Source organism: Thunnus thynnus, chromosome 14 (genome assembly GCF_963924715.1).
Source record: "Thunnus thynnus chromosome 14, fThuThy2.1, whole genome shotgun sequence".
NCBI lineage: Eukaryota > Metazoa > Chordata > Actinopteri > Scombriformes > Scombridae > Thunnus > Thunnus thynnus.
This window is the reverse complement of record NC_089530.1, coordinates 16,544,689-16,563,536: the sequence shown is the minus strand read 5'-3', so window position 1 is coordinate 16,563,536 and position 18,848 is coordinate 16,544,689. Positions and strand designations below refer to the sequence as shown.

At 41.1% G+C, this 18,848-nt stretch overlaps 1 protein-coding gene across 8 annotated transcripts in view; it reads right to left on the bottom strand.

The window, feature by feature from the left end:
• Positions 1–18,848, bottom strand: part of kcnma1a (potassium large conductance calcium-activated channel, subfamily M, alpha member 1a) — a 141,106-nt gene that overhangs the window by 100,573 nt on the left and 21,685 nt on the right. For all 8 annotated transcript variants that reach the window (XM_067610261.1, XM_067610259.1, XM_067610262.1 and 5 more), the window contains exon 2: positions 3,739–3,906. In XM_067610261.1, coding sequence (XP_067466362.1) covers positions 3,739–3,906 — 168 coding nt within the window. The remainder of the gene's footprint in view (positions 1–3,738; positions 3,907–18,848) is intronic.

Sequence of the window (18,848 nt, the reverse complement as noted above, 5' to 3'; positions counted from 1 at the left end):
CTGCCTTTCACCACCTCAGCTGTCTCGCGGGGCTCAGAGACACACTTCCTCTTCGAGCTGCAGCTGGCACTTGGTTGCTTCCTGCTACTGCGTAAGTCCACACAGACAGGCTTATTCACCTGTCAGTCAACTTCCAAACTGTTCCTCTCATAACCATTTTAAAACATTTGGAACCATTTATTGTTAGAAAATGTTTGTTTTCATTCTTTGTTTTTTGACGGCTGCAATTCCAACAGAGGTCATGTTGGATTATGTTTTAGTTCATTACCCCTCGTATTTTTCCCTTTGACCTCGAGCTTAGTGTCAACTGAAAACTACACTGGAGGCATGTCATGTGTGAATGAGGTACTAAATATTTGATGAGGTTATATTGTAAACTTGATGGTTAATACAAAACACTAAAGACCCACACAGAGGAGCAACACTGGCTCATGCTAGCATCAATCATTTCCCCCTGCATTTTATAAGGCACATAAGGTGACACAGGGCCTAACTGAAATTGGATATATGGCTGTGTGTGTGTGTGTGTGTGTGTGTGTGTGTGTGTTGCGAGGGGCTCTTGCGTGTAGGTTACAGAGGCTATGATCACACAGAGACAGAGGACTTTGACATACAACCAGTCTGAGGAAACAATGTATCATCAGCACCTTTGTCTTGTGAAATCACATAAGATGCACACATAAATTCTCACATACACACACACACACACAAGTGCCTGTGTGCACCTGCTGCTCTTTGTTTACTGTTATTACATGGTCTGAGCATTGCCATGAGCCATAATAGCTTTCTGCTCACGCAGCCTATGGCTCAGGAATGGGACATCAAAACAGGGCTGCTAATGACCACAATGATCCATTTCTCATGCAGCACATGTGTGGTCTTAATGGTTATGCAGCATGGGTGTATATATGTTCATTTAATTCGTTTCTCATCAGAGCAAAGTAGTTTGGCAATGTCACACTAGACACTAACAACAAAACAGGCCTCGTTCTTCTCACACCGGTAATTCGGCCCAGCATGGGGAAGCAACATGGGAGATTCCTGGGCCAAGCTGCTGCCACGGGTGGATTTAGATTTGTCTAGTAATTCACTAAGCCTGGGGGTATACTTGATCTTTAGCAAGGAAGCCATCAAGGCAAACAAATGAACGGGGATGGAGGGCTCTGCCTACTAGCGGCTATCTGTCTCAATCTGCTTTGGCTCTTCCACCTTGATAGAATGGACCCTGCTTCAAGCTTTAATCCCACCTGTGTGTGTGTGTGTGTGTGTGTTATTTCTGCTCTGCTCTGCCCAGGCAGACACCCCCCTAATGTCAGATGACTGAGCGCCACTACATAGCAGTTGCTATGGTTACCAGCCAGGTTCTGTGTACACGGATACTCATCGCAATTTTGATCTGCAATGAAGCACTGATGGGAGAGCAAGAGTCCGACAAAATCACCCACCCCCACATACACACACACACACACACACACACACAGGCATACTTCTACAGACACACAACCTATCCACATGCAACCTGTATATGTGGAGAAATTCTAGCACACATGCATCCACAAATGTACACATTCCACCCACATGAGGAGATGCTCATTCACCTACACGGAGCGTTCATCAGTACATATTGTGCTGCATATCATTAGACTGAGCGTGTAATCAAACATAGCTTGCTGGGCAGAATTATCAGCCCCACCAGAAGTAGCACAAATCACAGTAGGTGATACACCGGGATATCTCTATGCCCAGAAACCCCTTTAAAGCAACCAGTGCCTCATTTCACACTGACTCTCACAATCACTCTGTTTCGTTCTCTCTCTGCCCGTCTGTCTCTTTTTGTTGGTGTATTTCTATGTTTCTTTGCTCTCTGTCTCTCTGTCTCTCTCTCTCACACACACATATCTATACATACACACTGGGCAGATTGGGAGCACTCAGGCAGAGCAGAAGATGAAAGCGAGAGGGAGCTGTGTCCATGCCAGAGGAGCTGTGTGAGTGGGGAAGTGATGAAAGAGAGGCTCATTTAGTAAATTGACAGCTCCCTACAGGATTCTTCATCTTCTTCACCATGAAAGGCCTGAATCTTTCTCAACTCCCAGCTACTCTCACCTGGCGTGACGAAACTGTCACATTCCAGCAAACATTAACAATGATGGTGTTAGTATTTTAGTTTGGATTCATCTTTCTCCTTACTCCCACTGCTGTTTCATTCAGTCCACAGATGCACAGTGGATGTTTGTGCAAAACAGAGATAATGTTGTTCATAATCTGATGCAAGTTAAGATGATAAAGAATAGCTAGACAACCAAGTATAGATCAAAATATATTATTAATTTCAATTTCCTGGCTACAAAGGTGATGGATAAACTTGACATAATGCGTAAATATACACACACTGTATGCATACTCTATGCAACTTCTTGACCCCAAAACACCATAAATATTTTAGCACTTACAATCTATTATTGAAAGTAAAAAGCTAGGTGATCCAGACATCTTTCCTCTCAATGAGAAAATCACAAAACTGAGAAAGGCACATAAGTGCAGCTTTTGAGGTAATTCGCTCTAGTACATGTGGACTAGCATGGAAATGAGAGGGTTAACATGAATGGGCCCCAGTTCTAATCAGACACTGAAGTCTTGTCACAATCCCAGAAGCTAATAGAATGAGGCTAGCAGTTACATGCAGCATGCTGCTCATTGCTAACTGTCTTCCGCTCAGCTGAGCTAAGTGGCAGACATCTTGCATCATGAGAAATGTTGCTGATGAAAGGGCAGTTTTTAATTTTAGTTATGTATTTTGCTAAGGTGGTGCAGTTGCGTGAGGCAGCACAGTACACTTTTGACGATGCATAAAATTTTCGCAATGTGTTCACTAATGCAACGTGCGTACATCCTTAAATCGTGCCCTTTTTACAGAGAGTGCTTTGGGGATATGTAAGACATCCAAGCTACCAGGCACTAACTGCAGCAGCTTAGTCTTTTGTGACCATAGAATTAACTGTGATTATGTTGGAATATGAATACTCAAGCAATATGGGAATAGTCTGAATAGGTGCAAAGCATTATATATGTGAATTGTTACAGATACACCAGGACTTGGCAAAGAGTCTTGGAGAATAGGAGAGATTCTGGAGGCAGAGTGAGGGATAAAGCTAAAGGAAGGAGGGTCAGTAGGGAAGTGAGACTGTAATTCATACCAGGAGAAAAGCCACAGTGACAGCCTCTTACCTACTGCACAAACACCACATATGCTACCTCTCGTACTTCACAAATAAATCTGTCCCTACCATACACACACAAATACACACACACACACACACACACTCATCACTTCAGCTGGCAGAGGCACAGCAGAGTGAGTTACAGCGTGCCGGGCATGGGCCATTGCAGCAGAGACACGGCTGGACAGTGCCAGCCAAATAGACAACTGAGATTTAGCGAGGACTGAACATTCGCAAGCTTCTGTGGAGATCAAATTAATTGCCCTACAGCATGTCTCATGTGTGGCTTGTATAAAACAGGTGAGTAAATGTGAACATGGCAGTGAATTATATAGTGGATTAATCTGAAAGCCAACTTGGGTGTGAAAAACAGTTTCAGTCAGTTTGCCTGAGGAAAGACCACTGCACTTAACAAATTGTGGGTTCATTACTGTAAAAAAAATTTAAATGGCTAATGGATTTGAGTCTGGATTTGGGGTTTGAAACATTTATATCTATTAGAACAGGAAAAACCTACCAGAACTCTGCCAGTGAGCGTCTGAGCAGAGATCATGACACCAGCCCAGTCTTTGACTGAAGTCATCCATCCCACCTCACTGGCTGGGGCCTCCTCCTTCTCATCAGGACCCTTCAGTGCCTTGTCTGCTGCCTGATTGTTGGCGGGGTTGTTCACCTTCTGAACCTCCTGGAAGAAAGAAAAAATAATCTGTGTGAGGAAATGGAGCATATAAATACAAAAAGAAAAACAAGAACATGCTTTAGGGATGAAGAGAATCTACAAAGGACAATTAAAAGACACAAACTTGAGGTGGCATTTAACAATGAGGATAGAAAGACATTGTTTGCTATAGGCAAATCTATTTTTCTTCAACAACAACAACAGGAAACCATGAACAGGCATAAAAGCCTCTAAGAACACCCCAGTTTTGATGAACATCATCAACAAACTAAAACACATTATTCATATCAGCCCTTTCTGAAGCTAAGGCGCCCGTATTCCTGACCACATGCATGACCACATTCATGATGAGCTAAAACCTCTGAGGGTAAAAAAAAAAGACTGCAAATGCAGCCATCATGCCATGATGGCATCCATCTGCTATATGTTGAATGTGTGTGTTTGAATGAGTTTCAGTGCATGTGCATTAGATAACGATAGAATGAATGTGTAGTCACTCCCTCCTGTTTTGAACATATGGCTCTTTAAGTTAACTGTTCCTCGGGGTAGAGAGTGTAAGACTGTTGTTCTCGTGCAGGCCTTTCAATGTTCCCTCTTGCATCCGACTGAGTGAGCAGAGTAGCACGGCAGTTCATTGACATGCTTTGCTTGGCAGAGTTACTGCATGCAGCTGTTCCTCTCCAGCCATTCACTCCCTCCTGATTTGACCAACAAGCCCTCCAATTAAACAACGACATAGGTTGTTTGACCATGCACTCCATTACAACCCACAGGAGCGTTTCAGAACAACCCATAGGAGCATTTTCTAATCAGGCGCCTCTATCAGAGGTAATTGGCAGGACATCATTTGTCAAATCACTTAAAAATAATTATGTTTTGTAACAACACTGTGGTTAAGGTCTGGTCAGGTTTAAGCACAAAACTTGGTTAGGCTTGGGTTAGGGAAAGATCATGGACCACAACAATTGGTGGCGGCTGACATTACGACCTATTGTCGTTTTTCTTGGGAGGACAGGCTCGATTTGACACAAGCAGGCACTTAGCTTCCCTATCCTATCCACAATTATTACACAATGACACAGAGTAAAGGTTATTGTTTGTCATCCCTCAGCTTCATAAAACTACAGTATGAGTGAGGCCCAGCAAATGGTGTCCATGGAGAATCCTTGGAATTGCAATAACTTTCAATCCTCTTGATGGCGGCCCATTGGTCCTCTCAAAGGGGGACAGGATCATATTACCACAGGGTGCACATACAGCACTTGGATTTTACAATGTCCTTCCTCACAGAGACATCCAACAAGTAGCCATAGAGGTGGATTATGTGCTGTCAACAAATTTTTTTTTTTTTTCCCATTAGTGTACTTGTCACATTCCTACAGTTTGTTTGGATGACTTCAGAACATCCAACATCTCATTCCAGGAACTGTATGGGACAAAAAACAGAGATGCAACCAAAGACCAAGCAACCGCTAGGGTGACCAATATGTGCCCACATACATCACAAAGACAAACCAGACTGCAACTTGAGTACTTCTACAGGGCTAAAGAGCAGCGCTATTACAGATGAGCCCAAGAGAGTGCTCTGTCCATTTCAAGAGGATTGTCTCGTCAAATTGGATTACATTTCATAATGATATGGCATCGACACAGCTGCCATTTTCCTAATTTGATTCCAACCCATAACAATGCCAATGAACTGTCCCTAAAAAAGCTTGACTTACTCATTAGATCATTATCTGCTCTTGCCGTTGGGCCTCCCAGAACTGCAGTGTACAATTCAGTTACTTGTGCTTTATAATAGCTTGGTGTTAGGGGACTCCCAAACTTTAAAAGTATCTGTTATGAACGTAAATCGAAGCATTCAGTTTTGTCTTTAAAAGTCACATAAAATCAGTGCCTGGGACAAAAACTCATTAACTCCAATACAGGGGAAGAAGGGAAGAAGTGAGAAATATTTGACTGAAAAAAGAGTGAATGAGAGAGACATGGCTCTATAAATGTAGTAGCCAATGTAGATAAACGTTGGTGGAAAATTGAGTGTTGTGTTTGCTAATGGATGTTAGCTTGAGGTAAATTTCTAACCAAGACAAGAAGTTTTCTGGTGTTACTGCAGTTATTTTTAAATCAAACTTTAACTACGTTGTTTTTGTAGACTTATCATTAACAAAGCTTAAAAAACATCCTAAACCTTAACCAGTTTGTTTCCTAATCTGAGCTTTTTGAATTAATTTTCATTTGAACATTTTAGGTATTTTCCCACATAATCCATTTTGTGCTCGAAACACTAATGCAAACAACATCTACATTTCAAAGTTAAGGCTCATTTCACAAAACTATTGTTGGCTTGAAGCTGGAAAGATATGGTAAATTGTAAATAGTCTAATTAAATGTGCCGTCTGCATGACTAAGATTCTGTCTTCTCTTAAACTCCAAAGCACTAACAGTACCACCCCTCGCCCATACTTGTTCAGTACTCACTTGACTACGTAGCCTTCATGCATCTCGCCTGTCACGTGCTGCAAATACTCAGCAAAGCGTACACGCATACAGGTCACTGTGCACAGGGATGTCTAAGGTTTCACTCCGATTGGCTATGTGCCTGCTCGATAGCACTCCAGGCATGTTGTGGTGGCGTAGTATGTGCTAGTCTGTGCCCAGCAGTTATTTCTTAGCCAGAGGGCCCCAACAACCTCACACCCGACACACACACACCACAGTAGGAGCACACCACATAACACTAGAAGTACTGTGTGTCACCCAAGTCTGACAGTAGCAGTACCTGTTTCTCACTCTTCTTGCTACTGTTTCCTTCAGATTTGTTTACAAGTATATGCCCTCAGACATTAGTCCTGTCACAGCAACTTTGTGGTAAATACTGACATGCTGCTCACTGTCTGACAAGTTCCTAGTGCCGCATCGCATCATGGAAACACCAATCAGTTGTGTCTTTGTGAATTAGTTTTTTTAAAAAGACAATCTAGTAAGATATGGACTGTATATTCATTTCATTTAAATTGTAGCACAAATTTTGAAGGAATAAAAGAGATTTTGACATGAATTATTTGTATTTCTTTTCAGATAATGTAGACCTCCACAGATGCCAAGTTAATCTGGGAATAGCTATTCTCACTGGTACACACCTGAACATGGAGGCTGGAAGAACAACATTCAGCAGCAGTAATGTGTTACTGTGTGTGCATACGAGCACGTGTTTGGTAGAGGGGAAGACATGAATAATGGATGCAGTCACAAACTGATGGTTGGGCAGATCAGAAGAGACAATGTAAACAAGAAATTGTTTCTAGTTCATTTGAGTGGCCAGCGGTAGGCCTAAACCAAGGGAGAGAGAAGCAGTGAAGCAGCCTGCCATGGGAGAATCCATCTGCTGGCTATATATACACACCTGTGATGTCAAACTGAGTGAGAGAGACAGGCAGATAGAGAGGGGGAGAGAGGGAGTCACAGGACAAATGTGTTCATACCCAAACAACAATAAATAAAACCAAAATAAAATGAGTAAAGATGTAAAAATTTTGCAAGACAGTCAACGGCAAAGACAACGCTTCGCCTTATTCTTTAAGATGGCGATTATGAAGATTATTCCTAGTTTGGAAAATATACTTGACTGGTAGTTATTTGGTCAAGTCAAGTCAGTTTTATTTGTATTGCCCAATATCACAAATTTGCCTCAGGGGGTTTTACAATCTGTACAGCAATACAACATCCTCGATCCTTAAACCCCTTACATCAGTGGTTTTCAACTTTTTCTGTTTGTGACCCCAAAGCAACATTCTTACAATCCTTTCAATACTGCTTGTATATGTCATCTGGTTAAAATTATCCAAGAGTTTAATAGAATTAAGGCAAATATGAAAGGAAAGTCTGAAAACATTGTGAAACATATTGTGTAGCAGAAATATTATTTTTTCTGTTTCCCATCCTGTTAATTACCTTGTGACCCCTCAGACACATCTGGGGTCCCACTGGTTGAACTTTTCTTACTGATAAATATTACAGCAAGTATTTTCTGTTTTCTGGTTTGTATTATGATCTATACATATTGAGATGCATTGCTAGTCTCATTGTATGTATCTATATGATGGAGTAACTGTCTCTGCAGCCCTGGCTGGAGTATGAAGATGTTGTTTCATATTGTGTGTTTAATGCCTGACAAACGTCTATGACCAAAAAACAGCTTTTTCAATAAACTTAGTGCTCAAATGTTGACCTTGTGTCAGAGTTCACTTCCTTCTTTTAAATAATTAAAAATGGAAAATAGCTCTTGATATGAAAAATGATGAACAGCATTGACCAGGTTTCAGCCCTCATTCTACTCATCTGCAGCACATATAGCAGCAAGCAGACTACAGACACACAATCTCGAGTCAAAATGAAAAGTGTGGATGTAACACCTGTTCAATTTTCTATTTAAAAATGTATGTAGTTCATCTTCCTACTTCAAGAAACCTTCTAATAAGACAGATGAACACTGTTAATATTAGGATTGTACCAATTAACAGAGTACACAGGGGAGGCTTGGCAGTAATGAGAGAGAGAGAGAGAGAGAGAGAGAGCGAGAGAGAGAGAGAGAGAGAGAGCGAGTAAGAGAGAGAGAGAAAACATGACACAGGAAGGGAGACAAAGAGGGAAACTGAGAGTGAGAAATCTACAGGACAGAGTCAAAGAGACAGTGGCTATGGGAGAAGGAGAAGGAAAGCCAGTCAAACAACAATTCAGAGGAAGGCAAAAAGATAGAATGACAGAACGATAACACAAGGGGGGGGGGGCTGAGATAATGACAGAGAGACACAAATTAAAAGACATCAGGAGAGACAGGAAACTGAGCAGGACAGACAGACGGAGAAGGAGCAAGACAGTGACAGAGAGACAAAGATACTGCAAGGCAGCAAGATAAACAAGTGGGTGAGAGACAGAGAGCGGGACAGATTAGGAGCAAGAGAAATGGGAAGTGAGAGTGAGGCACCAGAGACAGAGAGAGACGGAGACAGAAAGAAAAGGAGAGAGAGAGAGAAAGACAGAAACATGCCCATGTGACTCGCTGATCTAACAGGACTTGGCTTTAGCGCAGCTGTTCCTCTGGCTTTCATCCGCATCGCTGGGGAAAACTCTATTCCAGTGTGAGAGGCTATTTATAGCCTCACCCAGGGAGACGTGAAACTAGTGAATCTCATAACACGCTCTGTTCCCCGTTATATCCCGCTATTTTAATGCTGGTACAGTTACCCAGTGTCCCTGGGTTACAGACCTACACTGGGTCACAGCAAAAAGGAAGAGAAGAAGAAGAATAGGGAGCCTCTTCACATGCTAATGCACACACACACAGACACACAGGTGCAAGGCTGAATCTGACAACACCATGTGGAGAAAAGCTGTTATTTCTGTTTATAGGTCATGCCTACTGAACCACATAGAACAAACAGGGGCTGAATGGTACAGGCTAATTACTGTTAGGCCATAGGAAGTGACATGTGACTTGAGTGATGTACCTCTGCTACAAAGAAATCCCCACTGTTGGTGTTACATTTTACAATGATCACATTATAGTATACATGTTACATTTATAACTTGTATTCCCTACAGTAACTATTACTACAAAAAATAGAGATCAAAGTGCAAAAATAAAGAGCATTCTGATTTGAGATGATGGGACTATGCGGGCCAAAGCCTGTTGATCCAGGGGTTAAGGGCTTACCTAGACTGACATGTGTTTGATTTAGGGATTACACAGGTACAGCCTGGAATGCAATCTGCTCAGGACGGCACCCATACAAGTCACCGCTATCGACAATTTTCCTATCTCTACACAAAAGTGATTTATAGAGGCTGTGGAGCAGCAGAGCAAATCTGCACATGCGATAGAGTAGATACTCTGGGTTTACTCTATATGGCAAAAATGTTCACTTTTTTTGAGAAATGTCAAGGAAATGTTGAGCTATAGAGCAGCTGTGAAACATTATTATGTGCTGAGGTTTATGCTCAGGGGTTTGACTTTAGAAAGTGTAAAAATAATTTTCAGGAAATCACAAATTTCAACATTTTGCAGCAAAAGAACTATGAGATTGAGGTCAGTCAAGCCACACACACAAGTCCAAACTATCCAAAGGCTGACAAAAACGACATTGCAGTCCAATCATTGGTCTCACCAAGGATACTAAAGCTATCAGTGTCACTGAAAAGGTTGTCCATCTCCAGAATCACATTAGTCCTGTGCTGCCCCTTTGTGCTGGACCTATTTTGAGCCCTGCAGACCAGAGTAGGATTAGATGATTTGTGGACACTGAACTAAATGGATGACATCCACAATGTCTGCAAACAGGAAGGCAAGCCAAACAGTTTGCATCTCTCTGCATCTCTGCTGGACAGCACACCCATCTGCACAACAGGACAGGAGCTCATTCTTCAAAATGGCTGCACTCCAAGTACGCTTTTTGTCCCAATTGTGATGTCTCCCCAGCTAGTGGAAACAATAAGACAGCAATATGAAAAAGCATAATGTAAGCCTGCCAGCGCATGCTGTCTAAGACGTACACTCTTTCATGTCCCTCTACTCAAACAAAAGAGGACAGAATAAAGACACATCCGCATGAGTGTTACTTTCCTACAACTAAAGAGAGAATGAAAGAAAAAAAATCTTGAATGTATAGCCCTGTTGATTCATAATGCTGTATTGCAACTCTTCCATTGATACAACATTTCAAGCCCCAGTGGTCCGGGATAAAAATAGACAACGCTATGAATTGTGGGAGATTGAAAGGTCAGCACTTGTCATCCGTAAATGTCTTTGAGTTTTATCATCTTAATGTCAGCAGATAATAGACGGCCAGTGGCTTAAATGAGGGCATACTAAAGATGTAGGCTATATAATAAAAGAACCCAAATCAAAGTTTTTATAGCCTGGCTACAGAGCAGAGAAACTGAGCTAATGTACACCTGTACCTCTATACTCCCTCTAGTTTCACTTGTTTGGTGGCTGAAAGCTTTAACAGTCAGGTGAACGAACCAACTAACACTAACGCGTGTGGCTGAGCAATAAATGGCATCACAGCAGTTTAAGACCTTGCAAATCAATATCATAATTTTCTTTTCACTCTCTGTAACTCATAGAAAACCCTGAGTGAAGGCTGACACTACTAGATTGGAATGTGCATCCAATCGCCTCTGTCCCTGTCTGTGAAGCCGAATAATTCACCTTAAACAAGGTAAGCAGCTGTCAATCAGGCCCTGCAGCTCTGACAGAGAGCTTGCCTGCTGAGCTTCGCTTCTGCTGTATTTGACTGGAGGTACAGATAACTGCCCCTGTAATCACCACGGAAAACCTGACATTAGTAAGATTTATGGCCTCAGACACGGAGACCATGAAAACAAATGAGACAACATTATTACTTTAATGTAGATGAAGGGGTGCGATTTGCAATAACTGGCCATTTAAATCTTGACAGGTTTCATTTATATATATATTTTTTTACCAATCTAGAGATAGGCTTGTTACTATGGTTATACACACAGACACATTCTTGTTTTCTATGCAAATGAGGTCTGACTTGAGCGGAAAAGCTTCAAATTGGTCCATTTAATAAACCAGACAAATGTCCTCCAACATGATTACTGGCATGAGAAGAATGCAGTGTTTATCACACTGCTGCAGATGGAAATCACAAGTTAGATTGACTGCATAAAAGAGGTTTTATGCAGGTTTTTTTGTTTACTTCTTTGTATAATGAAAGCATTCTACGTAAATGACCAAGATGTGTTTTGACCCAGACTGTGACTTACTGTGTATTTCCAGAGGGGGTTATACACCATATTATCCAATCAGAAAGTAGGTGGAATGAAAAAAAAAGAAACATGCCTGAATGACATCAGCCTTTATCGTACTATAGCCATCAGTGGCACAATTACCTGAGGCCAATTTCCACCATTTTGTACAACAACTCAGCATACATGTGAATGAGTGTCATCAGATGAATATACACGTAGAGCATTCAAGTCAAGCACCCTTATAAAAGTCCAAACAAAAAGCATTTAAACATCACAAAAACATATGTCCAATGTTACACATATTTTAAAAAATCCTCATCTGCCTAAAAATATTATGTACTTTGACATTTCTTTGGAGTAATTGTCCATGATCCTTTGCACTAAATGCTACTGAGACGTTCCTCAAAATGACATTGTTGATCTTGTGATGTTGTTGCTGCTTAGAACCACCAACCTCCATCTATTTGACTATACCCTGAAGGTTGACTCTATTTTCTATTATTGCTCTAACAAACGGGACTTTCATTCATTCAGGGGTGCTGGACAATCTTGTGTGTGTGTGTGTGTGTGTGTTATTTCTGCTCTGCTCTACCTAGGTGTGTGTGTGTGTGTGTGTGTTAAGGGCAATGATTGATTTCTATTTCATCCAGGGCTCGGTTTGTGTCGGCATCACTTACCACACCTATGAATCAGGAGGTAATAGTGTGCCTCAGAAGCTCGCAACCTGCTGCCTGTCTGGACCTCCTAACCAGTGGCAGAACTCATATCTGCACTAACAGAGCTCCGTCTTCAGCAAGACACTCTAGGCTGCACACAGCAGTAAGCCAAAATTGAGGGGTTTTTTTAAATTCAGCATTCAGCATTCAGCTTCTAACAACATTTCAGCATTGTAAGAAGCTTTAATGTGATAAAGGCCTGAGATATTCCATAAGATATTCTCGTAAGAGCGGATATTAGCAGAAAAGCAATGTAGCATAAACACCTGCAGCTACTTAATGCAATAATTTTACATCCTTAAGGCTTGTGCAACTAAAATATAATGATAACTGTATTTGTACAGTACCTTTCATAAAAAAAAATGCAGCTCAAAGTGCTTTAAAATGAAAGAAATTACATGCACACAGATGAAAAAAGAAAAAAACATGTAAATATGCATAAGATTGAAAATAAAACCCAAGGTGATGATAATAATAAAAAAAACATAAGACAAATTAAAGTGAAAATAGAATACATAGAATGCGTACTTCAGTGTCGGTAATTTGAGACTGAGCAAAACCTCAGAAAGTATTTCGCCATGTGTACACAATCAAATCAGCGCCTAGGTCTCTGAAGCCATGAGCATAACAGAACCTGCCTTTTCCCAACGGACACAGACTCACCATTTGCTCAAAATTTGTTCCAGAGACTGATGCTGATTCTGATCCTTGAGTCCTAACAAATGCCTTAAATTAATTTCCTCCCTTATAAAACATTTGCATGTATTTTGAAAACTACATTGTTTACATCCATGTTTGCTTTTTCTTCTGTACATTTTGTGGGCACATTGCCATGTTTCTTGGTATGTTACTGCCACTGATTGTCATTCTGTACCTGAAATTGGCGGCACTGTGTGTATTGTGTTGCAGAGAGCTCTTGCACATACAAATTGGGGAGCCACTCAGTAAAACACTGCTCCATAAGTCACAAAAGTCCACAGGTTACCGTTATGGTCTGACTTAGTTTTTGATTTTGCTGCTTTTGAAGTTATAAAATGTAACTCTAAGTAAATATACACTGTACAGTATATAAAAGAGAATTCTGTCCTTCTACTCTACTGTACCTCCGACTCTTTTGCTCTTTTACATGTGGAGCAGAGTGCCTTGAAGAAACTGTTTCTTAAATTTCTTAAAGAATTGCTTTATTCTTTGACTTACAGTATAGGTTATACATCAAAAACATCTCAGCAAAAAAAAAACAAAAAAAAACAACACAAAAGTTGACAGTGACCTTCAGCAAAGTGTAAGTGGGATTCCCAAGTGCTATCTGACTGCAGTGACTTCTAAGTGTTGTAAAGTAAGGACTATGGTGATGTCTATCAAAAATGGCACTAACTCAGCCAACGAGGGCCTCCAAAGGTCATGCGTGAGGGCAGCAACACAACATTTGTCACGGTTTAATGCACATCTTGTCATGAGTAATCCATCTGAAAGCTTATCTATCACTCATTTTATCCAATATTCCACATGCTACACTATATTAAATCATGCAAAGACAAAGGCAGTTTATGATAAAACACTTACTCATTAATTATAATGACAGATATGCTATTTGAGATATTATTCATATAAAAAAAACTTGAATTAGAGATAGATTTTCCATTTAAATGATAATCATCAGGCCCTGCTACCACTAAATATTTTAGAAGATTCTAGTATTACTATATATGATGCGAGAACCACATTATTTTGCAATAATATTAATATTTATTTCATTATGTCTTTTTTCATGGGCAAAAAATAAGGTTTTCTGGACCCTATTAATGAACAGAAAGTATGAGCCTTTCTTCTCCAAGGTCTTGTTTCTTCCACGCCCCTCAGTGAATTTAAAAAGTAGAAGCAGCAGCACTGACAACAACAGCAAAAACAACAGCTTATCAAGCAGTCACCTGTCTTAGCCGTGATCCCCTATTGCCCTCAGAACACTTTAATGAGCTTTCCTCCTAAATACAGACAGACGGCGAGCTCTCTGTCAATAAGAGACTCAGCGAACGACAGACAGATGAAATCGGGGGCCCATTACCGTCTACAGAAAAGGCTGTTTAGGTGTTTTCCAAGAGCGGAAAGCAACCAAGACGGTAGCTATTGCCCTAATTGGCTCCCTGCTGTCTAACCTGCACTGATCAATGACCCTGCTCTATAAAGAGCAACATCCAGACATGAGTGGCAGATTAATGTTTTAGCAGCAAAGTGGTAGGGGCTAGTGGCAACTCTCAGTTAGAGAGGCTAAAAATACTCCCGTATGTTGAAGGTTGCTTTATTCGTGACATGTGCTACAAAGGCATTTATTTACCGTGGGTGGACATAGTAGCAGCAAGATCTGTGCACTCTAATTCCATTTTCAATACCACTTTTGTTAAGCTTGTAATAATACATTTTTGTTGAAATGGTGTCCGAGAAATGTTGATTCATCAGTGATTTTTAGGACACAGTTTGTGATGTAACTGGATTGTACTGTAGTTTAGTTTGTAGCTTACATTTTGTCCAACCCTGGATGAATTATGTATGGTTTATTTATCATCAAACAGAGTGGATTCATACAGTAATTATTTAGGAGTTCCTTATTTTTCTTCTTGATGGAATATGAGTCTGCAAATGTACTATAAAACCTGGCTTTGGTGCAACAATGAATAATACACAACTTGGCACTCTTTGAATCTGTCCTTAAAAAGGAATATTACCAAATTCAGTAGCTCCTGAGTCCGAGGCAAAGTTGATGCATCACTGAAATGAAACCAGGACCTGATCTGCTCTCAACGACCAGCCTTTTATATTTTCATGCATTTGAACATTTTTCAGAGCCCTACAGAAATGTTCAAATGTAGTAGTGGACTTATTTGTTTGTATATTTGGATTCATCAGTTCAAATTAAAAAAAAAAAAATCTCTTATCTAATGAATCAATCACCCAAGAAAATATGTAACCACAGAACAACGGATGAGTGGGAGACGTTGCATGATGGGCCACTGTTTCTGAGCATTGCAGTCTTTTGGCACGCCAAAGTAGCAGATGTGTATACATGCGACAGCGTGCCCTTTGTCAAATGTTTTTGATATCCTCTGATTCACATGATACATAATCCTTTTCAAAATGTTAAAACACAAGTGTGGAACTGTGTCCAGGTTATCTCAGGGAGGTTTTTGGACCATCTTTTCCTTCCATTAGTCCCTCCAGCACTGAATATTCAGCAGGTCTTTGTATATTTACTATTTTTGTGGATTACTTTATCTTCCTGTGTGATGCATTCCTAAAATTAACGGTTAATGAGCCTTCATCTTCCACTGCTACACATCTGTTAACCTCTCTTTACTAGTAAAATGTCTCTTTTGATTTGTATTTTCCTCCCTATCCATTGTCCACTTAACCCACTATTATCCACATTTATGTCTGACCATAAATCAACTGCTGAGGAGGTAAACTGGTCCCTCTAACTCCCCCATTCTCCCTTTCTTCTCTTCTACCTCCATTGTAATCTCTCTTCCTTTATCCTACCTATTCACTTTCCCTTCAGTTCCTCTCCATTTCTTTTTGCTCTCTCCTCTCCTCTTTTTTCACTCCACTCCACTCCAGCGGCTTAAGAGAAGCTTGAAGAGACCAAGAAGATTAGGCTCTCTCTGTTTGAGAGACAGGTCTCATTACCTTTATCTTCTCCTGATGCAATAATACTTGCAAAACTCTCACTGATGCCAGCCGGTGCACAGGACTACATGAAGTTATGGAGACGAGCTTAAGTTACACGTTTGATGTGCAAAAAAAAAGCAAAAGAGGTGAAGGTTGGAATTTTAATCAACATTTCCCTAAGTTAAGTGTTTGGTAATTGTAGAAAAACAGTTTGAATATCAAAAAAGACCAAATGGGCAGCATTAAAAAGGCTGGATTTAAAGGTGCAGTGTGTAGGATTTAGTGGCATCTAGCGGTGAGGTTGCAGATTGCAACAAACTGAATACCACCCCCCCCCCCCCCTCCCCATCCAAGCATGTAGAAGAACCTGGCCACAGAACTCGCGAAGAATACGAAAGGCCCTCTCTAGAGCCAGTGTTTGGTTTGTCCCTTCTTGAAACATGGTGTTGCAGCATGGCAGCCTCCATGGAAGAGGACCCACTCCCTATGTAGATATAAAAGGACTCATTCTAAGGGAGCGAAAACACAACAATTCTTATTTTCAGGTGATTTTGCACTAATTAAAACATACTTATGAATATTATGCTCCATTTCTGCCAAGTCCGTTCAGCTAGATGACACTAAATTCTACACACTAGACCTTTAAATTCCTCCAATTTCTGAGAATGTGTCGATTATGTCTACAAATTGTAATAAACAATAAAGGGGTCACCAATGTTATTTGGGAAATGTTCTTCTTAAAGGCAGTAAAAAAAGCAGTCATCTGAGCCTAATGATTCAGAGACTTGTCCTTGATTTGAGAACAGCTCAGAGGCTAACAAATGGAAGTGCAAATGATTTTCTAACTCAAGGCTCATTTAATCATTTTAAATTTAGATCTCACACCTCCCACTGGGGAAAATAAATCAGTTCCCTTCATACAGAATTTGCATGTTTTAACCCTGGAGTTAGGAGAGGAAACAGGGAGAGGACGAGCTGGGGATTGTTATGGCTTGTGTGTACATCAGCCCACCCCAAGGCCCCCCAATGTGTTCCACAGGGAAGGTTGTGTTTCTTTACTGTGACCCCAGACAGAAAGGACTTTGACCTCAGCTAACAAGATCCATTAAGAGGAGCTGGAGACTGGATGAAACGTTGCAGCAAGTGTGTACACACACAATCTCAAGCCTTCAGAGAATCAGTGTAATTATGCAAGATGGCAGAGCAGCAAACCAATCTGTGTGTTTATAGGAAAGGTCATTGCCTTTGGAGGAACACTGGACCGTATTGCACAGCATTAAGCCTCTATGTGATGTCAAGTGTAAAGTTGGCTGCTGGGGAGGACTGAGGCATGCTCTCTCTATCTATATCTGACTTTGCGTGGTTCTTGACTTCACAAATCAAAGGATTTTTATGGTAAAATGAAACATCCACCGACATGGTACACAGAGCTCAGAGGACGTGCTCTGAAGTCAAGTCAAATCGTGTTTGTTTGTGGTCTGTGTAAGATGAGCGCCAGCTCTGGTTTCCGCCGTGATCTGCCTGTTCCTGTAAGTGGCATTGTTGTTGTGTTTTGAACAGGTTTGGGATTTGAGGAGCTGACAGAGAGTATTGTGGGATTGCCTTTTGCCTGAGGTCGAGAGAGGCATTCCCTGTGATGGCGCTGCGGTGTGGGGGTGGTTTGCAAGGGTACGGGTGGAGAAAACCACCTCCCCAGAGTCAGCTATTTGACCCTCGCAAGCTTGGCACAGGCTGAGCTCAAATACACAACGCTGAAAATTCAGCACAAACATAAAAAGTGTTGTCAGGGTGCGTTAGAGAGAAAGTTGGCAACAGCTTTCACATGGGACGATGTGAAGACTGAATCAGCTCTCCTCTACTGTCCATAGTGTGCAGTTGATCACTGCAGCACTGTAAGAACCCAAGGACAAGTCATGGGGGATGAAACGCAGAGTGTGTTATGGCTACATTTGCACGAGAGGAGGATTTACTTATAAAGTTATATTGAAGCAACAATGTAGACAACAAGGGATGAGTGTATACGTGCATGCAAGAGAGTGATTAATCATGAAACTGCTAGAACTCTTCAAAGCTCTTACCATGATCACTTGCTGTCCTTGCACATGACAACTACAATGATGTACTCCTATAGGCTCTGTTATGATGTGTGCAGACAAGAGCAATTTTAGTGTGGCAGGACATCTCAAAACAGAGGTGACATGATGCATACTGGTTGCAAATACATAGAGAATTTAATCTTTTCTGTCAAGTGAACATCTATGCAAAGGTTTTATGTGAAAGACACAAAGTACATTACGTCATAGTGAAGACAGTTTACATTTCCGCTTCATCTTGATTTTGAGACTCAATATAGCTAAGACCTAGCCTCAGTAATCCACTCATCTAGATGCATTATGCCTGTTGCAGTGAAGTAACCTCCAGCTCATGAGCTTCTCTTCAAATGCAGGGGTGAGGAAATCCACATCACTAATCCCCAGCCTTAGTGCATTTATTTAACAGGCCCTGGATAGCCGGTGAAGGTTTACTGTAAGAACGTCTTCCTCTCCTCTGCACTAGCTAATAGCCACTGTTAATCAATACAGTTGTAAGTGCTTTTTAGTGCTCAGCACCATGCTCATTTGTCAAAATAAAAGCCGTAAGTGCCCAAGGGACTAATCAAAAGGGATGAAGCAACAGGGAAATTTGCAGCTCGGAAACATGAGAAGGAGCTGGGGAGGAATGGGGAGGGGCACGGGAGTGGTTCAAGCATGTTCAGTGGCAGCTTCAGATTACAACATACTGTGGAAATGT